The following is a 23682-nucleotide window of genomic DNA, read 5'->3' as shown; positions in this document are numbered from 1 at the left end:
GCAAGTAAAAGATGTTAACATTCCTGTGGGTGAGAAGCCTTCCCCTCTCAGTGGAGATGTGTAAGCCTGCATAAACCCAGGGATCCAGGTGTCTGAAACTGGTTGGCCAGGTGTGTCAAGTGTGACTAAATCCTGAGGCCATGCTCTACCAACCTATATTCTCAACAATGGCTGGTATCTCAATACAGTGCTAAGTTACAACAAAGGGACATTTTTTTTACCCACCTACTTTATGTCTTCAGAGAAAAAAAGAAAATCAATCAAAATCACTCATCCTGTGAGTTATTTTCTAAACATGCTTCCATGACGGTTCCTGTGTTAAAGGAGTTTCAAGTTCAGCTGACAGAAGGAACAAGGGCATGGGTCTTTGAATAGTGACCTTAACCACAAAAACTTCTGAGATAAGAAATCACTAATTAAACCAAAAGAGATTTGCACATCTTAATGAGTCCTGGAGTTACAGGCTCAAAACTGAAGGAGGGGATAGTTCCCTAGTCCTTAAAGATTACTAGTTCTTGCCACACTCCAAAGGTTTGTTACAAAGTCCCCCTTTCTCCTAGGAAAATACTGGTTATGTGGATAGGAAATAAGATATAAATCCACCCTGTGAGGACACCCCCCCTAGTGGAACTTCAGCAAAGTACAGTTGGGGGTCCAAAGCTGGGCATAGACTGAAACTCCTAGGACCAGAAGGGAAATACTTAGCCTTATTTACATATACTCAGGAAGATATCTTCGGAGGCAATCACGTTCAGTCACTGAGTCATATCTCCAGCCCATGAGGTATCTTTGGGATGGGACTCTACTCCAAACACAAAATTACATTTCAAATACACCTTGGATACATACAGCCTGAAGGTGATTTTATACAAACATGTTTGCATGCCTGGGTTTTGATTACGCCTCTATCACATAAGGCCAGTGTGGAATTTTCCACTGTGAAATCATGTTTATACTCAAAAAGTTTCAGATTTTGGAGTATTTCAGGTTTCAGATGTTTGGTTCAGGGACGATGAACCTATATTTAGGACTTACACAGCTTAAATGGCCTTTCTCAGGACCAATGGCTATATCTTTTAAGTTTTTTGTTTTATTTTTATTTTTATTTATTGATTTGAGAGGGACAAAGAGAGAAAGAGGCAGAGAGAGAGAGAATGAGCACACCAGGGCCTCTAGCCAACTGCAAATGAACCCCAGATGCATGTGCCACCTTGTGCATCTGGCTTACGAGGGTCCTGGGTAATGGAGCCTGGAACTGCGGTCCTTAGGCTTCATAGGCAAGCGCTTAACCACTAAGTCATCTCTCCAGCCCCCAATGACTACTATACCATAGTCACATGTCTTCCAATTTTTACTGAACAAGTCAAAGCAAACAAGTATGCCATCCACACATTTACCTACAGAAGCAGATACTAGATTAAAGAGAGCAACTGGCTGCCTATCTCACTTGAAAGAGGCTTAATTTTAATTTCTGAAAGTGAAGCATAAATTTATGTGAATCTGAATATTAGTGTTCCTTACTTCAAGAAAATCTTTAAATAAAAAGAAGTTCCTACTTAAAATTCTTCTAATTCTCAACTAATGTTACTAAATTGCTTGAAAGTAATTTTCTGACTCCCACTAAATTAATTCACCAAGGTCACTAAATCAATTCACTGGAATTTGCCAAAGATCTGAAAAGCCAAAAAACAATTAGGGGAAAAACAAATTTAAGGGACGAGAATAATAAATGGAGAGAATGTAAGCATGTTTAACTATAGCGTTTGTAGCACTTCTGTGGGCCCCCGTGACCCAATCCTGCAATGAATGGCCAGAGATTCTGCCGGGGGGCACTCTCCATTCAGCCTTTTTGAAAAAGCTATTCAGTGTTAGCATTAGTGAGGGTTAAAGAATGCTTCCACTTTGACATGTCCTATAGATGAATTTCTACTTGGGCACATAAAGAATGAAGCCCTGAATACAGAAACACTGAGGGAGAAAATCAAATGTCAACTTTGCTTCCAAGAATTGAGATAAACAGTAAAAGTCACTCTAAGATGTGGTGATTCCTTGAATAAGACTTTGAGGACTGTTAACAGGGACTGCCACCTTAATATATAAAGACACTATTAAGTCCATATGAAAACACTTTGAATTTTTCCTTTATGGTTGTGACATCCTTTCTCCTCTCCCTCTGTAAGACAGGGTCTCACTCTATAGTGCAGACTGGCCTGGAATCCACTATGTGGCTCAGGATAGTCTTGAGCTCGTTAATTAACTCTTGCCTTTGCCTCCCAAGTGCTGGGATTACAGACATGAGCAACCAAGCCTACCTTGTGATATATTTTTCCTGAACTATTTAACTTTTGTTGCTTCTAGATAAAACAGATCTCAAATGACTGCAGAGCTCCCTGTGTCTAGTGTGGTTGGAGTTGAGTATGGCCGGTGATAGAACAGGTGCTGAGCTGAGAAGGCAGGAGGGAAAGCACTCAGTGCTCTGCTTGTGGCCTCAACTTGCCACTGTGAGCACTTTGGTCACTCAAGGTTTTAAGCTGAAATACTATAAACTCAACCTGCTTAGATACCCCTAAGTTGGGGAGCAAAGGCTAGACACAGGCAAAGTAGTCCTGGAGGCTCTTTATAATGCTGGTGAGAGGTGATGAAGGTACACGTGGCTGGAGACTTGGTGATCCATGAATGTGTGCCCAATGTAGAACTGAAGTGAATGTCGATGCCGTCAGGAGTGGTGACTGATCACAATGCAGATGGAGCAGAGAGGAGTTAGCTCAGTACTAACTTTAAAGTACATGTGGAATAGCCAAGAGAATGTGTGAACTTGGAAAGGCCTAGAAATAAAGTTGAGGCAATTGAAACAGATCACCTAGTTAGATATAGAGCACAGTGAGAACTGACCTGAGCACACGGTAGTGAAGAGCCTGTTTTAAAGGGGCGGGGGCGGAGGGAGGAGGAGAAAAGGATTAGGAAGGCTGAAAGAGAAGCAGAAGGTGGCTTTTCACAGAAATCTTGAGTTTCAAGGAGGTGGTCAAGAAGGTCAATTCTGTGGAAACAGCAGGCTCCCCCTGCATTTGCGGAGGAGGGAGCACTGTTACTTGTCTAGACAACTTAGAAATGAAGGCACTGCTTATTTAGCAGTGCTTTCTAAACAAGCACAATAACCAAGCACAGATGAATATAAGTGTTATGGTGCTGGAGAGCTCTGTATAGGAGACAGAGTCTGAGTCCCCGCTCACGCCAATGACATGAAGTGCCTTTTTTTTTTTTTTTTTTTTAAGGTAGGGTTTCACTCTAGCCCAGGCTGAACTGGAATTCACTATGTAGTCTCAGGGTGGCCTTAAACTCATGGCAATCCTATCTCTGCCTCCCAAGGGCTGGGATTAAAGGTGTGCATCACTACACCTGACTATGAAGTGCTATTTTATATGGGTAGACTTTGACTTCTAGGAGCAGTAGATCTGGGCCTAGCATGTACTACATCCAGTATAGATACTCAGAATTCAATAAGCATGTGATCCTATTTTGTGCATAGTTCAGTCTCAGGTATCCAAGAAGTTGCTATCAAGAGATGTTTTCAACAATCACCCCAAGAATCTGACAAAGTATGTCATCTTACATGAGATACAGTCTATCTTTCTAGACCTCTAACAGTGTTATACACTTGTCATTTACTTAACAGAAACCAGTTCTGGACAAGATTTAAAAATATGTCACAAATTCTGTTTTTCAAAGCTATTCTAAGACAGGCCAAGTGATATTCTATAAAATATTTAGTTTCCTAACACTATGGTATGAAGGAGGAAATGCTGGGTAAATAATTTTAAACAAATGCTTTAGAAATGATTTTCTAAAAAATTCTAAGCCTAAGAGGGCTTAAGCAAAACTAGATTCCTCTAGCCAAAGAATATAGTATATGAGATTAAAAACCAGTAAATCACATATGAACTTAAACATTAATGATTAGGAACATTCATGAGATATTAGATACAACTATAGCACTAATGCTTTAAGTGCTACATTACTCAGATCTAGCTGGTAGGCTTTTACTTTTCCTGGATGGATTTTAACTAAATAGATTTTAGACATTTGGATATAGATAAATGCCTAATTCAGTAATTAGTATTTTAAAACTGTGAAACCTTTTAAGTTAAGTGGTCTATTAATTAACTACCAATTACCTTGTCTGACTACCATATCAATAGAAGTAAATTACTGACTAGCTCTCTGACAGATTTAGTCCTTTACCATGGAAAATTTCTTCGAAACATAAAAGGTCTAGAGTTAAATGCTTTTGCTTTCCCTCTTTTGGTTTATCAGGGATCAATTTGCTGTTCTCATAAGGGCCAAACACAGCTCTTGGGTGGGTGAGGATGTATAGATAAACTTTGGCTTTAAGAGTCTACTCCCTCTCTGAAAAGGAACAAGTAAAGGATGTTAATTACTGGGGAGATGTGGTTGTAGTTACCATATGGGGACAAGTTTTCCACGTTTCAAGTTGAAATAGAGATGTCTTTTCCCTGAGACAGAGATAACATCTTTGTGAAAGATTGCTATAGCAGCATTAAAGTGCATAATAATCGGCTGGGAAGATGGCTCACTGGTTAAAGGCACTTGCTTACAAAGCCTAGCAGCCCAAGTTTGATGACTCACTATCCATGCAAGGCCAGCTGCACAAAGTGGCACATGCATCTTAAGTTCATTTGCAGAGGCAGCAAGAAGCCCTGACATCTCTCTCTCTCTAAAATTGCAAACAGGGCCAGCACTTGGGAGGTGAGACCCTACCTCAAAACAACAACAACAAATGGCAAATAAATAAATAAGTAAAAGTATTTTTTTAAAGGTGCATGAAGGCAGGTATTGTGGCACATGCTTTTAATTCCATCACTTGAGAGGCAGAGAGGTGGTAGGATTGCTGTGAGTTCAAGGCCAGCCTGGGACTAAAGAGTGAGTTCCAGGTCATCCTGGGCTACAGTGCCTAAAAAACAAAAACAAACAAACAACCCCCCCCAAAACAAACAATAAAAAACCCATGCTCATGATATTGCTTTTGCTCTCTGTGGTCTTGTTCTGTGTGTCAGAGCAGATCAGGCTCAATGATGCCTATTCCAAATCTACCACTTCCAAGCTGGTGAGCAGAGAAGGTTCCTGGAAGATCAACTAGTGGGAGAACAACCCTGGAAGATCAGTGTCATAACTGACTGGAAGGCTGTGCTAAATAACAGCAAGTAATGTAAAAACTTACCAACTGTGTTGAAATAAATTGCCACATAGGTCCCCTCTTTGAGAGCTGCTCATTGGTAAAATGAATGATGATGGATCCATATATTCTTTTTTTTTTTTTTTTTTTGGTGTGGGGGGAAAGGGTCTCATTTTAGCCCAGGCTGACTTGGAATTTACTATGTAGTGCCAGACTGGCCTTGAAGTCAAAGTGACCCTCCTACCTCTGTCTCTCACAAGTGCTGAAATTAAAGGTGTGTGCACCATGCCCAGCTCCATACATTCATTTTGAACTTAATTTAAATTGGCATATCTACAGCAGCTGTCTTAAAAGTCCCCATCCTCACACCAAGTAGAAGGGTCAATTGAGTATAAATAGGCACATGGGAGGGATGAGAAGAATGTGAAAGTTGGGTAGGGAACCAAAGGAGATGCAGACAATGAATGCAAGCCAGGCCCATTGTGAAGTGTCAGTCTTGTGGGCTTGAGTTAGTCCAAGATGATGCTTAACACTTTCACAGGTCACAACACAGACCCATGTGAGTGGTCTCAGAATAGGTTATCTTCAAAATATCTAACCAGGGCTGGAGAGATGGCTTAGCGGTTAAGTGCTTGCCTGTGAAGGACCCCCGTTCGAGGCTCGATTCCCCAGGACCCACGTTAGCCAGATGCACAAGGGGGCGCATGCGTATGGAGTTCGTCTGCAGTGGCTGGAAGCCCTGGCGCGCCCATTCTCTTTCTCTCTCTCTGCCTCTTTCTCTGTCTGTCGTTCTCAAATAAATAAATAAAAATAAACCAAAAAAAAAAAAATTAAAATATCTAACCAGAAGCCTAGCACATATAGTCATGTATTTGTTGAGTTCCAGGTGGGAGAACAGGAATAACAAACTACTTTCAGACAGCTTGCCATCAACTTGGGCATGTAGGGAATAATGTAGAAAAAGTTATGCCAAAAAGCATCTACTATGTACCAAACAATAGAATGACAAAAGACACACACAAAAAAATCATGAAAAGAAAGCCTCACATAATTCATTTAATTGCAGATTCACTGGAAACTAAAGGAATGAGCTGGGGGTGTAACTCAGAGGTACAGTGTTCACCTAGCATGTGCAAGGCCCTAGACTTGATTCCCAGGTGCTGAATGAGATGCTGACTGAGATAGTCTCTAAGGATCCTCAGAGCTGCAATGCCAAAAAGGCCAATAAGAGCAAGAGTGGGAAGAGAAGGGTACATTGTGAACTTGAAACAGGTCTGTTTTGTTTGCTTGTTTGGAGGTAGGCTGACCTGGAATTCACTATATGTAGTCTCAGGCTGGCCTCGAACCCTCAGTGATCTTCCTACTTATGCCTCCTGAGTGCTGGGATTAAAGGCATGTGCCACCACACCCAGCTGAAACAGGTCTTAAAGGCAGAGGGAGTGGGGGAAAAGGGCGTTCCAGGCAGGGGCTAGTATGAGGAATGGTTTGGAACTTGTAAGGCACCCACAGCTTTTCAGTGGAAGTCACATGGTTTTCTATTTCATGTATATGGACATGACCTTAACTCTGAGTCAGGATCAACATACGACTTGTTATTCTATGAAAACGCCATTAACTGCTACTTAAAAGTCTGGCTCAAGATGATCTGTTCCAATAACTGAATGAACTCTTCACTGATCTACTTTTTAAAATAGATGGGGCAACTTCTTTTCCCCACCCAGACACAGGAGAAAGACACACTGGTTATTTTTTGTGGAACTGGAACCACACACAGTGGCCAACACATCTTTGGAAAATGACCACTAACACTTTTGCCGAAGAAAACTATTAGCAAGGAAGCTGAATTCAAATGGCTCCTAGCAGTACTATTTAACCTACCCTAATCACTATAAAATCAGAATAAACTCTCTTTAATTTTAACTGCTAAATCTCAACTTCTCCAATGGTTTGTTAAGTCTCGGCAAGAAGTCAGAAATTCCAAAACTAAAATGAATTTTGTGACTCAATACTGAAAATAAATTCTTAAGTTTAGATGCTTAGGGGAAAAACAGCTGGAGAATTCAGGAGCCTCCCATATTTTAATATGAAGTGACGTCATTACTAACAAGGCTTCCAAGAACTCCCTAAATTGTGTGGTTAAGCAACAACCCAAACCACAGTGAGGACACTAAGAAGGTATACGCTCCTCCTTGGTATACAGATTAAATTCCAAAATCATCTTTATCTTAGAGATTTGAATCAATGTCTTTCTTATGCCAGAAGTATCCTAATACTAGAAGCACAGTGTATCAATTTATGTGCACTTTCATAGCAAGGGCATGGATTTTCTGCACTTAACATTGACGTAGCACTCATTTTATAGGATGTTTAGAGAAGATAAGCTGCTTTCCTGTGGTAAGTACTTAACTGAAGAAGACTATATACAGGGTTCTTGATAACTGTGGTTATGCTTGAAAATCTGCAAGTTAGCAAAATAATCATGCAGAAAGCAATTAACTTTTTTTTTGTTTTTAATCCCTATACGTCAGCCTTCTGAGTGCTGGACTACAGGTGTGAGCATCAAGCACAGCTAAGGATGGTGAAACTTGAAAGAACTTGGTAAAGGCGAAAGTTTATAGTTAGGAAATCTTGCATCATCTCAGTCAAAGGTTAGTGGGGGGAAAAACACAATGTCCGTGGTTCATATTAACCTACCAATTTGTCTGTTTTGTTTTTTGAGACAGGGGCTCACTCTAGCCCAGGCTGTCCTGGAATTCACTATACAGTCTCAGAGTGCCCTCAAGGTGTGCGCCACTACACCTGCTATACATCTTTTTTAAGGCAACAAGTAGAATGAAATCAAATGGAATGTCTGTGGCTGTTCAACCTTCACATTATTCAAACACGTAATATACATCCCACTTACAGTTTGGCTTTATATCAAATGTGGTCCTGTGTTTCACTCAGAATAATAAGCACACACAATTCTTGATAAAGTATACTGCGCTTAAGTACGTGCAGTTGGCCTTTCCTCTCCTAAACCATTGCTGATGTATGGATGCCTATTCTTATGAACCTGGCAGCAGTGCAAAGCTTAACTCAGTTGCCCACACCCACTGCCTACAACCAATGCACACCCATGTACACGTACTCACATGACACACTTCTGTTCCCTGAAACTATACATGGTGATCTTCTTACTCGTTTAGCACACAGTGATCCAGTTATTTTTATGTTCATTACTGGAGGTTTGGAAATGAATTAAATAAACTTCATGTTTAAAAATAATACATTAAAATAAGCTTCATCCAGGATCAGAGAAAAGCCGTAATATTGGATGAGCAACATCTGAATAGTTCTAAAGCCAGATTAAGTTTTCAAGCAGTGGCTAAAAAATTAATGAGGTTTAATGTGACCTATTTAGGAGAAACGATTCTTTGTTGTGTTCTATTAGAAGCCTAATCTGCCATAGGGGTTGGGGGGGGGGGATCCTATCTTCTTATCCCTTCTTTTACTCTTAGTGCTGAGATAGAACCCAGTGCCTTGCACATTCTAGGTAAGCACTCTCACTGCCCTTACTGCTTCTTTACGGCTCCTTCCTGTGCACAGAAGGGAAAATATGAGGAAACAAAGCATACAGTGATCAGTAGTATAGGGAAGGGAGAACCTCATATCTACCTTTATTGATAATTCATCTGAAAAGCTGGAGTTACTTTGGCCTCTACCAGGAGAGGCCTCCTCCTTCACCCAAATCCCTGGAGCTCTGATGGCTAAAAGCTGACACTTTTGAAGACCCTGGATTGCCAGGTCTCATAAATCCCCTTCCTTTAGTAAAGGTCTGTGGTCCTTTAAAGGAGGCTTCTCATTTGTAAGGCACCTTACAAGCTGACAAAGTTCTCAGCTGTCTACCATCCAAACAATGCCATGGACTCTGTAGACAGTGGATGGATGTTAATTGGCTGCCAGGGTGGCCTGGCCACTCTCAGTGGACCACAAATGCTGATCTCAGAATCTCTGGCACTTTCTAAAATGTGGCTAAGCAGCAATTTGGAAGCCTTATCCCTGACTTTATGAATTCATAAGAACCAGTGTTTTATAAACTCAATAGAAAGCTAAATAAACAAACCCAGAGGTTATACTTCCCCTTGTTGTTTTTATGGCAATCTTTCAACTCAGTTCACCATGTCCATTCTCTTCTCTCAAGAAATAACTAATGGAGTTGGGAGATTTAACAGTAACCAATACACATGTAATTCACCATATGGGAATAGCTCATTAGAAGGACATCTTGTGTGGGAGAAAGCAGGTGGCTTTTGAGCTCGCCCTGAAATCACTCTCCTTTCCAGCCTGCTCATTGAGGAGGGTTCCAAAATAAAAACAAGGATGTTTATATTTACCCAGAAGTGTGCGTGACAGTTGACCATCATGGTTCTCTCAATGAGCTCATCAGGACATTCCAGGAGGTGATGTCCAGAGACTACACCAGCATTATTGACCAGGACTGAGACCTCGCCAACCTCTTTACGGACCCTCTCAGCTGTCAGGTAGACATTCTCCCTCTTTCCCACGTCACAAGTGTAGGTAAAAACCTGTAGGTTACAGTGGGGCAGAATTTCCTCCTCACCATTTCCAGCTGTCATCCGAAATCCAGATGAGGGGGAGAATGAACAGAGAAGAGATGCACAAAGTGAGTCACATGGCAATGAGTAGAACAATGATCACACAAAACAAAAATACTACAGTGAGCTTCAAATTTCTCACACCAGAATACTTGCCAACAACTGAACTTACAGCTGCCTTCCTCCCTAAAAGTCTTTGGGAATTACAGCAATTTACTGGACAACTTTACTTAAGGGAAACTCATGTAATTGTGACAAGCCCAATACAAGTAGACCACTTGGGATCAGCTTGCTGAAGCTAGACACCTGCAAAGAACTGATCTCAGCCCAGAGAATAACACACACATATTACACATGCCTTTTTAAGAGAGGAGGAGGGGAGGAAACAGTGGCTAAAACAGCTTTTAAAGCTTAGTATATGTACCCTCACACACACACAAAAAAATCTCAGGGCTCACAAATCCAAACTGTAAATAATAATCTGAAGCCATGAAAAAATGTGTGTGTGTGTTGGGGGGGGGGGTGTCACTGGTTTGTTCTTACTGCAGGAGCTAACTCCCCTAAGAAAAGACTTAGAGATCAGATTTTACATGTAAATATGCAATTTTACCATTCAACAACTTAAACAGAAAAAAAAAAAAATCCAAATCCCATCCCTGCAAAATGAATAGAGTTATTTTATCTTTCAGGTTTTGGAAGAGAGCACAAAAACTCGTTTGCCCCTCCATACTAGTATTGAAAAATTTAACTTTTTAAAAACTTTAAATAAAGAAGACAGGTGCCAACAAGGTTGGTAACAAATGATGGCTACAGAGGAGTGGTGTCCAAGACAATCTTCATATAATTCAAGGTTTTCAAAAAACCCAGCCATAGTCAGACTTCCTGGACCAATATTTATAGTTTGGTTATGGTCTACACTTAGGTCAAAAAGTTTCAGATATAGGCTAGTTAGCAAGTATGTAAAAATGCAGGTTGGGGCGACCAAAAACCATGGATGTTCACAGCGAAGCTGAAAACTTTCAAGCACTTTCTCAAGGGGAAGGGACTCTCAGCCGTGATCAAGACTGGTAACTAAAGTACACACATAGGGCTGGTGAAACAATGTAATTATTTTCCTGTCGCTAAAGTTAAAGTGAAATCATCATCACTGCCCTAGTCTAAGCGGCTCTCATCACAGAAACACAGATACATGCTTGTCCATTCTGGGAACTTCCTAAAGACACTTCACTTTTCCATCATGCTTCACACAAGACAGGTTATTATTTCTTTAAATGCCAAACGCTCCGAAGCAAATTCTCTCTTCCTAGCCTTAACCCTCCCTCGCGCCCCAAGAAAGTGTAGCGTCACTTCAGAGTTCTGCCCAGAGAGTCAGGACCTCCGGGAGGGATTTGTCTGGCACACTGTCCCTGGTCTGAAAAACAGAGGCGATCGTGCTCTCTTATCAAGGGGCAAATTCCAGTCGCCCTCTAGAATCCTGGCGGGGTTCTCTTTTCCTAGATCGAGTAGCTAGCTGTCCGTGACAGCGGGCTTGGAGACCTGGCGGGGGACGGGGTGGAGGTTTAAGGCAACAACTGCGCGGACTCGGGTCCGAGTTACCTTGCAGAGCGGCAGCATCCGCCGCCTCCAGGTCGCGGTAGATGTGGCGCACCATGCCCGCGGTCTCCTCGTTGCTCTGCGTGTTGATGTCCCAGAGAACCAGCAGCGCCCGGCGCCGGGCGAACTCCAGAGCGAACAGACGACCCAGGCCGCTGCCGGCGCCCGTGATGAGGCACACCTGGCCGGCCACGCTCTTCTCCTTGGGCCGCACGAGCCAGCGCACCGCGGCCAGCACGAACGCCCACAGCACTTTGAAAGTGACCACGAAGAACTCCACCACGATGTTCATCGCGACGCCCGGGGACCACCCCCCACCTCCCAGCACTGGTGGCCGTAACCCTCCCCGAGCCAGGCAAGCCCAGCTCCCCGGTCCCGGGGGTGCTTGTCAGATCTCCGGCCGGGACGCGGGAGCTGCAGCCCGCGCTCGCCCCCGAAGGTGCCCGTGGGGCTCAAGTGCGCGGCGCCGCTGCCACTCCCGCTCGGGCTCGGCTGCTGCCCGCCGCGGCTACCGTCCAGCCGGCGCCTCCTGCTGGCGGCCGCCCGCCCGCCTGTCCCGCAGCGCCCGCTCGGGCTGGTCCCGCCGCAGCGGCCGGTGACAGCAGCGACTTAGGCGACACGCGCTGCCTTCATGGCTAAGCTGCCGCCGTCCGAGCGTCCCCGGAGCCCACCGGTGCAGTGGCTCGCCCTCGCCCCCGGGGCAGGGCTGCGCGCAGCAGGCGGCGCGAACCGGCCGGCCGTCGCTGGAGTTGTCAACTTGACCCAAGTTGCAGGAGTGTGGGAGAGTGGGGTGCGGGGAGAGGACGACTCGCTGGGCGCGGGCGAGAGAGCTGCCCGGCCGCTGCCTCTGCGGCTGTCGCGCCTCCCCGGCCCTGCGCTCGCCCGCCCGCCCGCCCGCCGCTGTCACTCGGGCACCGGGCCACCGGGCTCCGAAGCGCAGCGCCGTTCGCGAGTCGGAACGCTCCGGGTCGGCTCTGAGCTGGCTCCACGCGCCGCGCTATATAACCCGAGACCGGGAAGAGCCCGCGGCTGCAGCGGCATCGGCCCTCCCTCCGCTCGGCCCTCCCCGCCCCCGGGCGCACCCCGCCCCCGGCCCAGCCCCCAACACCCGCATCCCCCGCCCGCCCGCCCGCGCGCCCGCCGGCCGGCCGAGCGGCCGCGAGGGGCAGCCCGTCTCCCATGGCCGTGGCCGCTGTCTCCGACCCTCGTCACACCTCCCTTGGCGGCTCACGCCCCCTGCCGTGGGTTGTCCCGGCTCGCGCCTGCCGGGCCCCGGAGCCTGGGGAACCCCGGCCATCTTCCTCCGCTCGTAAGGGTCTCTGTCGCCACTTGGCTATCCCGGGGACTCCAGCCCGCCCGGTCTCCGATCAGGCGCTGCGGAGGACAGCTCTGCAGGCGGGAGGACCAAGGACCTAAGCCGTCCCGCAAAGGCGCGCGGGGGGTGTGCCCGGCTCTGTGACTGGAAGCCGTCCGCAGCTAGCTTGTCTAGGATGTACCCCCCACACACACCTACACACACACACGCGTCTCTAGCTTTTCCTGGCTGGAATCACCAGGGCGGTGGATGCCCAGAGTCGCGGGGTCAGACGTTGCCCTCCAGCCACGGCAGGCCGTGAAGTGATGCATGCTGGGACTTGTAGTTCGCATCTCTGAGGCGTGCTACTTGTTTAAATGACTTGGTGCAACTGGAGCCCAATCCTGTCAACGCAACTAGGAAGTAGGACCCTGAGTTTTTAAGGTGTCAGCGCACTTTATTTCATTGATCAAAAAGTGTACTCAGTGCATTCATTTTCCCACATAAAATTTACCCAGAGGTGACAGATAAGAAAGGTGACAGATAAATCAGGCAGCTCTTAATTTTGCGCCTGCAGTTCTGGGCTCTTTTCTGGCTTATCCTAGGACACCTATAGCTCTTGGGGCTTCCCTCTCTGTCCTTTAAGTGGACAACGCGCAGGCGCTAGCTTCCTCTTTTCCGGTTGGAACCATGGAGGGTGCCGAGTAAGTTGATTCTCATCTTCTCCAGAATCCTTTTCCATCCCCGAAGCTAGAAGCCTTTTGTCTCAAATTTTCTGTAGCTGACTGTAGCGCGTACTCTCGCCTACTTGTCTGTGTGTTTGTGACGCCCCGTGACAGTAGTGGGGACCCAGGCCAGGATGCGATGCGGGCGGCCTAGGCGCGGAGCTGTTGGGAATCAGCGATGAGTGTGAGGGCAGAACGTGTAGAGGGCCGCCACTGGCCCGGAGGTCCAGTCCCGGGTGCATTGTTCTTCGAGAGGGACTCGGGAGCTCGGCACTGCATTCCTAGCTGGTGGCTGCCTTTGCCGGCAGGCTGTGGATTTAAGCGTGTGTGGTTGGAGCTCGAGACTTGAACCAGGGTGAATGGTGGCTTTGCTCCTTTTCATAGTCCTCTCTTTTCCCCGAAAAGTCAGTGAGTAGCTAGTGACAGTTTTTCACTGCGGTGCTTTTCTGCCAACTTCCTGTGAATAGGTGTTTTGTTGATGTCATAATTGCAGTTGCTATTGAAGCGTGCTAAGAGCAACTACGGTGTCAGTGTTTTGGAGCCAGGGACGGACATTAAATGCTGGGTACAGCGTGAGATATAGGTAGAGCAATGGGAGATTTTGAGCTACTAACACCAGTGCTTATAACAGAGAGAAGAAGAAGAAGGTTCCTGCTGTGCCAGAAACTCTTAAGAAAAAGCGAAGGAATTTCGCAGAGTTGAAGGTGAAGCGCCTGAGGAAGAAGTTTGCCCAGAAGACGGTAAGCAAACTCAGGTGGAAGAGGCCTTGTTTTGGGATTGAGAACGTTTAAGTGCTGTACCAAGCTGTTGCTTAGAACTACTTAATGAGCATCTGCCTCAAACTGTTACGTCATACAATGGGCAAATAATTTTATAGAACTAATGCTGATACTTGTATTCTGGAGCTACATGTCATGGCTAACCTTGGTGATGTGTTTTCAGCTTCGAAGGGCAAGGAGGAAGCTTATCTATGAAAAGGCTAAGCACTACCACAAGGAATACAGGCAGATGTACAGAACTGAGATCCGCATGGCTAGGATGGCCAGGAAAGCTGGTAACTTCTATGTACCTGCAGAACCCAAACTAGCCTTTGTCGTCAGAATCAGAGGGTAAGTTTGGATTTTAATTGCAATCTGCACTTGAGAAGTAAAGATAGAGGTCCCCGGTACATTTTCATATTCTGGAAGTGCTGACTGAAACGCTGAAGTAACCTTGTTTTAGAAGTACCTGGAAAGAGATAGCAAGTGTCTTCATGGATTTAGTTGTGAGCCCTGTGCCCATAGATAACCACTGTGATCAACGTGGGAGTGTTGTGTCCTGGCTCTTGACGGGGGTTTAAAAATATTACCTTTGTGTTACATTTATCTTTATGTGTAAAGATGTGTCAGAAGTTGGAAGGATGGGTGTGATGGCGCATACCTTTAATCCCAGCAGAGGTAGGAGTTCTAGTCTAGATTACATAGTTAGCCTGAGCTAGAGTGAGTCCTTACCTCAAAAACAAAATAGTTGGAGAGGATGCAAGTTGGTAGAAATTATAAAACAATTCAGCCAACTGAGGGAAATAGAGATGTCTGGGACTTCTGTGTTCTGTTGTGGTCAGTTTCTTATTTATTGTCAAAAAGTATGCTCAAAGCTGGGTGAATACCTTGGTCCCTTTTTTTTACTGCAGTATCAATGGTGTTAGCCCAAAGGTCCGCAAAGTGTTGCAGCTTCTTCGCCTTCGCCAGATCTTCAATGGCACCTTTGTAAAACTCAACAAGGCTTCCATTAACATGCTGAGGATTGTGGAGCCATATATTGCATGGGGGTAAGTGGCTTTTTTCCTTTGTTTCCTTTTTGGTAAATTTGTCCTTAACAAGGTGAATGTAGATACTTGGATAGCTGGTGGTTCATTATTTGGTCATGTCTGGTTTTTCTTGTATTTCAGCTACCCAAACCTGAAGTCAGTAAATGAGCTAATCTACAAGCGTGGCTATGGCAAAATCCGTAAGAAGCGAATTGCTTTGACAGATAACGCTCTGATTGCTCGATCTCTTGGTAGGTTCTGCTCTGGAGTGAGGTGGGTTTGATATTGGACCAAGGCAGTTTTCTGGTTTGACTGTTAGGAAAATTTACATGTTTCCTAAAATCCTTAAGCATTAAAAATTTCAGGTGGCTTAATTGTTTATAAAACAAGCCTTGACTTTTAGTTTTCTAAGGTAGGATCTCTAGCTCAGACTGACCTAGAACTCAATCTGTAGTCCCAGGCTGGCCTTGAACTTATAGTGATCCTCCTACATCTACCTCTGGAGTGCTGGGATTAAAGGTGTGTGCCACCATGCCCAGCAGCAGTTACTTTAAAAACTTTATTTTTAACTAAAATTATTTGGGCCTGGGGAGATGACTCAGTGGTTAAAGGTACCTGTTAGCACAGCCTACAGATACGGGTTCAATTCCCCAGTATCCATGGATAGCCAGTCCCGCAAAGTGGCACATGGTTTGTTCATTTGCAAGAGGCTCTGGCATGTCCCATACTCTTCACCCTTCCTGTCTGCTCTCAAAGTTTACAAAGTATTTAAAACTTTTCAGGTAAATATGGCATCATCTGCATGGAAGATCTGATTCATGAGATCTATACTGTGGGGAAACACTTCAAGGAAGCAAATAACTTCTTGTGGCCCTTCAAGCTGTCCTCTCCACGAGGTGGAATGAAGAAAAAGACAACCCACTTTGTGGAAGGTGGAGATGCTGGCAACAGAGAAGACCAGATCAATAGGCTTATTAGAAGAATGAACTAAGGTGAGAGACTGCAACCTGAGGCAGGTCTTGATCATGAGTGATACTTCCTATGAAATGCTGTTTGGTTGTATCGTTGATCAGCATTCTTCATTAGAGGGAGAGGTTGGGGGTAGTGATTCCATTTTGAGAGCCTTTCTGGGGGGAAAGGATCCCATTTGTATAAAAATGGAAAGTGGGTGTCCTTAAAAAGTGCAAGTGAAGCTGGGTGTGGTGGCATATGCCTTTAATCCCAGCACTGGGGAGGCAGAGGTAGGAGGATCTCTGTGAGCTCAAGGACACCCTGAGACTTCAGGGGGGAAAAAAGAAGTGAATTACTAATGCATTTGTAACTGCTTGGTGCTAACGTCTAGCTGCTGGAGTTTTTAATAGGTGTTTTTTTTTTTTCTTTCAGGTATCTACCACAGTATTTTTGTACTATGGTCAGTTAATAAACATTGACTGCTGTCAAATTGAAATGTATTGGAGACTCTTTTGTCATCCTACCTTTGAATATTCTTAGTGAGCCCAAATGGGTTGTGAAGGGTGGATTCATAAGTGTTTGTATAAGTAGGAAATGTTTGGATTACCAGACACCTTTATTTGACTCAGTTGTCTATGGCTTTTACTTGTGAATATTATTTTCCTTAAATCTGTATTATACTTTCTTTTGTATCTTTTGGGCACTATTAGGTGAGTTATAAGTAACTTACCTGTATTAGGGATATTAAAGAAGGAGAACCTTAGTTGTGGTGAAATTTGCAGAAATTTTATAGTAATTTTCTTTGGGATGTGTAATGTATGTGCATGAAACTGCATGTGTTAGGGTCAGAGGACACCTTCGGGTCAGTCCCGGCTGTCAGCATTATTTGAGGCAGGGTCTCATTCGCTGCTCTGTATTCTATGAGCTTTTGGAAAATTCTGTCTACCTTTCTTAACATAGGCTTGGTGGGGTTACCGAGCCTGTCATTTCTGGCTTTGTGTAATATCTGGGGAGGTACTTGAGTTTACCCTATAAGCACTTTATCCATGGATCCACCCCCACCCCCGTTTTTAAGCTTATTTGAGAGAAATAGAGAGGTAGAAAGGGTGGCCAGGTCCTTCAGCCACTAAATGAACTCCAGATGCATGCGCCACCTTGTGTATCTGGTTTATGTGGGTATTGGGGAATTGAACCTGGGTCCTTTGGCTGCACAGATAACCACTAGGCCATCTCCTCCCCCCCTTTTGTTTATCGAGGTAGGGTCTCATTCTAGATCAAGCTGATCTGGAATTCACTATGTAGCCCCCCCCTTTTTTTAAAAAAGTACATTTCTATAGGTGGAGCCAGAATTAAGTCATAAAATACTCATTTTCATCATTGAGTACAGTTCCAGTCTTCACATCCATTGGCCTCAAAGGCAGGCATGTTTCAAGTAATAAGTGAATTTAGGGAAAAAGCTAGTGTGGTGATATGCACTTGTAATTCCTGGATTCAGGAGGTTGAAACAGCAGGATTTCGAGTTGAAGGCTAGCTTGTACTATATGGTGAGACCTGTTTTACAAAATTGGGAAATCTCTTTAATCCCAGAGGTCTCCATGCTTGGCTAAATTCCTCTCTCTCCCCCCGAAATAGGGTCTTGCTCTAGCACAGGCTGATCTGGAATTCACTATGTAGTCTCAGGGTGGCCTCGAACTTCTGGCGATCCTCCTACATGTGCATCACCATGCCTGGCTTAAAACTTTATTAAAACATCCTGGCTGTGCATACCTGAGACTACATAGTAAATCCAGGTCAGTTTAGGCTAGAGCAAGACCATGCTTTGAAAAACCAAAATGTTTTGTTAGGTAGCTCTAGTCTGGAATGTTCATATAGCCCACGCTGACCTTGAACTTTGAATCTTCCTGTCTCTGCTTCCTGAGTGTTGGGATTACAGGTGTTGCCACCGTGCCTAGCTGAGATATTTAGCCTTTTAGAGAATTTACAGGTTCATAGCAAAGTTGGCAGAAAATGTCTCAGGGTTGGTTATGTCCCCAAGCTTCCCTTATCTGCTATCTGCCACTGCTGCAGTACTGTACTTAAGAGTCAGTAGTCATGACTTAAATGTTCAAATTAGGAGAAAAAAAAAAGGGCCAAGGTGGTAAGGTAAGAAGAGTACTTGCAATGTTGACTATCCTTTGTGGACACATTTCTGTTTTAAGTTCCAGAAATTCTTTTTGCATTTAATCACAGGTGGGCTCAGAGGACTTTGGGGGGGGGGGTTGGAAATCTTAAGGGTCAAGGGAGGAGAATCTGTTTAATAGGAAGTTTTCTTAGGCTGTCTCAGTCTTGTAGGTAGGAAAGTCTTGTATTCACTGGCCTTAACTAGTTTTTCCTAGTATAATTGAAGGTTCATTTGTTGTAGCTGAAGTTTTGTGGGTTTTTGTTTTTAGAGGCAAGGTCTCATCCTAGTCCAGGCTAACCTGGAATTCACTTTGTAGCCTCAGGGTGGCCTCAGACTCCTACCTCTGCCTCCTGAATCTGTTTCACAAGGTCCAGATAAAGGTATCTGGAAACCTCTGTTCCTTCTGGGGTCAAGAAGGATAAATTAATCTTCAAAATACAGTATGGGGCTGGAGAGGTGCCGGCCCATCAGTTAAAGACACTTGCTTGCAAAGCCTTCCAGTACCAGATTTGATTCCTCGAACCCACATTGGCCAGATGCACTAAGTGGCTCATATATCTGGAATTCATTTGCAGGGAAAAATTTCCCTAGTGGGCCCATTATCCCTCCCTGACTCGCGCTGTCAATTTTTTTTTTTTCAAGGTAGGGTCTCTAGCCCAGGCTCAAACTCAGTGATCCTATTTCTGCTTCCCTAGTGCTGGGATTAAAGGCGTGTGCCACTTCTCCCAACATAAAAATATTTTTTAAAAATGCAGAGTGGGGCTGGAGAGATGGCTTAGTTAAGGGGCTTGCCTACAAGGCCAAAGGACCAAGTTCCTCAGGACCCACGAAAGCCAGATGCACAAGGGGGCACATGCATCTGGAGTTTGCAGTGGCTGGTGTGCCTGTTCTCTCGCCCTATTTCTCTTCCTCTTAAATAAGTAAAGTAAAATAAAACATGCAGTGATTCTGCTTTTGTGCTTTCCTCTTAAAGTTGTGACATTGCCTCTGTAATGATACAGGACACTTCCCACCTTAGGGTCATCTGCAAAGTCATATCCCTAGACCCAAGAATACAACTGACAAAACACAAAAAGGCTTGATACAGGCTGGAGAGAGAGCTTAACAATTAAAATGCTTTCTTGCAAAGCCTAAGGACCCAGGTCTGATTTACCAGGACCCAAGTAAGCCAGATGCACAAGGTAACACATGTGTCTGGAGTTTGTTTGCAGTGGTGGCAGAGTTTTTTTTTTTTTTCATGGCATTCTCACATCTGAAATTCTTTTGTCCTTCCTTAACTTCTATGTCAAGTAGTAACAGTTTCTAGCTGGTTTACTGGTGCACTCATTTAATCTCACACTGGGGAGTCAGATTAGGAGGGTTGCCATGAGTTAGAGGCCATCCTGAGACTATATAGGGTTCCAGATTGGGCTAGTGACACCCCTACAATTGAAAAAAATAAAGCAGTTACTCATGCATGGTAGGCATAATTTTGGAGGGCTGAGAAAATGAATTTAGGGGTAATAGTATGTAGTAATAGGGCACGTTAGAGAAGAGTTACGTAGATTGGAACATTTTTACAAAGGGAAAAATTTTTTTTTGAGGTAGGGCCTCCCAAGTGCTGGGGTTAAAGGCATGTCCAATTTAAAGATAAATTTTAGGGCTGGAGGGATGGCTTAGCAGCTGAAGTGTTTGTCTGCAAAGCCAAAGGACCCAGGTTCGATTCCTCAGGACCTGTATAAACCACATGCACAAGGGGACACATGCATCTGGAGTTCGTTTGCAGTGGCTGGAGCCCTGTTATGCCCCCTCCCTCCCTCCCTCCCTCTTTTAGTTTGTCAAATAAATAAAGATATTTTAAAAAAATAAAGATGAATTTTATTTATTTGATAGAGGAAGAGGTAGATGGAGAATGGGCATGCCAGAGCCTACAGCCACTGCAAATGAACTCCAGACACATGCGCCCCCTTGTGCATCTTGTTTACATGGGTCCTGGGGAATCGAACCAGGGTCCTTAGGGCAGGCAAATGCTTTAACCACTAAGCCATTTCCCCAGCTCAAAGAGATTTTAATACAAAGGTAGGGTCTTTCAGTGTAGCACAGGCTAACTAGAAACTCAGTCCCTCAACCTCCTAGATACTGAGATTACAGGAGTGTACCATGAATAAGTAGCCATTAAAAATACAAATTCAAGCCAGGCGTGGTGGCACACACCTTTAATCCCAGCACTCAAGAGACAGAAGTAGGATTGCCATGAGTTCAAAGCCACCCTGAGATGACTGAATTCCAGGTCAATCAACCTGGTCTACATGGAGCCCCTACCTTGAAAAACAGCAAAATACAAATTCATGGCTAGAGATGCCACTCCTGTGGGGAAGAGTTTAACCTGCATGAGGCATGGTTTGATCTGGCACACCCCTGTGATCCCAGCAATAGTGGAGGCAGGAGGATCAGAAGTTCAAGGTCACGGTCACAAGATTTAAGGCTATACTGGGCTATCTCAAGAAGCCATAATAAATTACACGCCAATAGTTGGTAGGCTATTCCTGTTAGCTGTATGTGGAAGGTATTGGTATTCGTTGAGCAGAGCCCACCTTTTTATGAGGGAGGGAAACTGCTAAAATTTTGCTGCATTTTCCTCTTCTAAAAATGAAATTTAGGGGCTAGGGAAATGGCTTAGTGGTTAAGTCATTTGCCTGCGAAGCCTAAGGACCCACGTAATCCAGATGCATAAAGGGGCACATGTGTCGAGCTTGTTTGCAGTGGCTGGAGGCCCTGGCTCACCTATTCCCTCTGCCTCTCAAGTAAAATTAGGGCTGGGTAGATGCTTTAGCGGTTAAGCGGTTTGTCTGTAAAGCCAAAGTACCTAGGTTTGAAGCCAGATGCAGAAGGCTGGTGTGTGCCCAATCTCTCTCTTCCCTGGCCCCTCATAAATAAAAAGAAAAAGGACCACCAAATTAAAAAGAAAGAAATTTAGCCGGGTGTGGTGATGCACACCTTTCATCCCAGCACTCATATGCCAAGATAGGTGGGTTGCTGTGAATTCGAGGCCAGTCTGAGACTACACAGTAAATTTCAGGTCACCCTGGTCTATAGCCAGACCCTACCTCAAAGAAAGAAAAAGGTCTGGAGGGATGGCTTAGCATTTAAGGGGCAGGCCTGCAAAACTTAAGTACCCAGGTTCAGTTCCATGTGAGCCAGATGCACATGATGGCTACCCTGGCGGACCCATTCTCTCTACCCCCTCTCTAATAAATAAATTGTGGGTGTACCAAGTTTCATGTGAGTCGTCATTACTTCTGTTTTGGATTAAAGACTGATGAGAGTAAAGCAGTCAAGTCTCAGATGACCTGGGTCTCAGGTGAGCAGGTAGTTTTCTAGAATCTGTTCCCTTTTTGTTTCTGCGGTAACTCCTGTTGAACCAGTTCCCACTGCAAACGTATGAAGAAGTGCACAAGTGTAGTGGCCTCCTAGCACCTTGGCCCGGGACCCTAACCCCTAGTCCCTTCCCGTGTCCAACCGGCCCGTATGCTGGTGCCTAGCAACCAACGGCGCGTTGGGCAGGACCCGCTGCAGCTGCAGAGCCGCTCGCTGGTCGCTGGCAGGGCCGGGCCAAGCGGCGGGCGCCTTGCTGGAGCATCGCAGGGCTGCCAGCCACCGAGCATGCTCGCCCTGAGAGCGGTGCCAGTGCGAGTAGGCTGCCAGCCGCCCCGCCCCACCGCGGCAGACAGCCCCGGGACCCAGCCGGCCTGGCCCGGGGGCTTGGGTCGGTGCCCGGCCGCCGCTGGCTCCCGCGCTGCTCGCTGCCCCCGCTGCCCGAGCCGCCGCCCCTGGTACCGTGGGTCAAGCACGAGAAGAAGCACCTCCCCTCGGTGGAGCTGCGGGGACAGTGAGTGGGGTCGGCGAGCACCCGGGTGGGCAGAGCCCAGGGTCTGCGAAGGGCCCTGGCCAGTTTGACAGGCTGAGGGGGAAACTGACCTAGAGAACCACGTGGGGCACTCCAAGGAGTCTTGAGATTGGCAAGATGGTCTGAGCATGGTGAGGACTTGGGCCATTCTACCCCTTCAGGTGAAAGGAAATGAAGATGAGCCCAGGTGTGTGGGAAGGGGAGGGGGAGGTATATGTGTACTCTTTCCACACTTGTTAGGATGGCAACATACCCTTCCATTAGCTGAACACACTTGTAGTTTCGCCCTGCATCCCTGTCAGGGCTTGAATGGAAAGGATGGAAGAAGAAATGTGTGCTTCCGAGCCAGGCGCGGTGGCGCACGTCTTTAATCCCAGCAGAGGTAGGAGGATCGCTGTGAGTTCTAGGCCACCCCCAAGACTACATAGTGAATTCCAGGTCAGCCTGAGCTAGAGTGAAACCCTCCTTCGAACTCGAAAAACCAAAATAAACAAATAAGTGCTTCCTTGACTACCGTGGATGCCCCTTTCTCACACACTGGGCACTCGGGCAGATGGACTAGGACGTCTTTGTGTTGCCAGTTTTTGTACCATTTCCTATTTGTGCATGTGTGCGTGTGATGTGTTACTAGGGACTAAAGACACTACAGAATCATCATGTTCTACAGCAGACTGCTGGTCATCTATCTGTCCATGCAGCCCTGTAGGAATCAACCATGACACCATAGACACAAATGCAAAGTGGTGCAAACACCTTTAGGGAACTGTGTTCCCCAAAGCACAGGAATCCCAGCTCGTCAACCTTTATTGAATAGAATGTATTCCCAATATCTAACTAAAAATCTGTTAGAATAATGTTTTTGTAAAAAGAAAAAAATCTGGCATTTTCTTTTTAAAAGTTCTGAGTGTTAGGGGAAAGTGTGTGTGTGGGGGGAGGGAATTACCATGGGATATTTTTTTATAATCATGGAAAATGCTAATAAAAAATAAAAATAAAATAAAAGTTCTGAGTGTTACTGAAATTGTAATGTAGCACTTTTAAACTTTTCATCAAAACAGAATAAATCAGACTGGGCAGTGAATTTTTTTTGTTGCTGTTGTTCGTTTGTTTTTTTCGAGGTAGGGTCTCTTAGCTCAGGCTGACCTGGAATTCCCTATGTAGTCTCAGGGTGGCCTTGAACTCGCGGTGATCCTCCTACCTCTGCCTCCCAATCTCCTGTACTTTTAAATTTTTTATTTTATTTATTTATTTGAGGGAGAGCGAGAGGCCATCTCTCCAGTCCAAATTCTCCTGTATTTTCTGCTACTTTCTTTACCATTGTGTTTTTTTTCATCCCCCCCCCCCCAGTTTTGCTCATCAATGGAATGACCTGTGCATTACTGACAGATTAGTTCTAGCTTTTCCCTTTTACAAACAATACAATGGACATTCTTACACACTGAAACTGGGTCCGATATATGTGCATTAAAGCTTGGTTGGACTGGAGAGATGGCTTAG

The 23682-nt window shown here is 45.2% G+C and overlaps 2 protein-coding genes across 2 annotated transcripts in view; one reads left to right on the top strand and one right to left on the bottom strand.

The window, feature by feature from the left end:
- Positions 1–11844, bottom strand: part of Rdh10 (retinol dehydrogenase 10) — a 30365-nt gene extending 18521 nt beyond the window's left edge. Inside the window, exons 1-2 of the mRNA XM_004653285.3 lie at positions 11386–11844; positions 9568–9803 (exon numbers count right to left, since the gene is read on the bottom strand). Of these exons, the coding sequence (XP_004653342.1) occupies positions 9568–9803; positions 11386–11674 (525 nt within the window). The 5' untranslated portion in view covers positions 11675–11844. The remainder of the gene's footprint in view (positions 1–9567; positions 9804–11385) is intronic.
- A 1485-nt stretch (positions 11845–13329) lies between these two features.
- Positions 13330–16634, top strand: Rpl7 (ribosomal protein L7). Its single transcript, XM_004653286.2, has 7 exons — positions 13330–13380; positions 14033–14141; positions 14344–14510; positions 15071–15208; positions 15329–15438; positions 15970–16179; positions 16571–16634. The coding sequence occupies exons 1-6, from the start codon at positions 13367–13369 to the stop codon at positions 16176–16178; spliced, it is 747 nt and encodes a 248-aa protein (XP_004653343.1). The 5' UTR covers positions 13330–13366; the 3' UTR covers position 16179; positions 16571–16634.
- The last annotated feature ends 7048 nt before the right edge of the window (positions 16635–23682 follow it).

This window comes from Jaculus jaculus, chromosome 2 (assembly GCF_020740685.1).
Source record: "Jaculus jaculus isolate mJacJac1 chromosome 2, mJacJac1.mat.Y.cur, whole genome shotgun sequence".
Taxonomy (NCBI): Eukaryota; Metazoa; Chordata; class Mammalia; order Rodentia; family Dipodidae; genus Jaculus; species Jaculus jaculus.
Note: the sequence above shows the minus strand (reverse complement) of the source record. Positions and strands in the feature narration are given on the sequence as shown.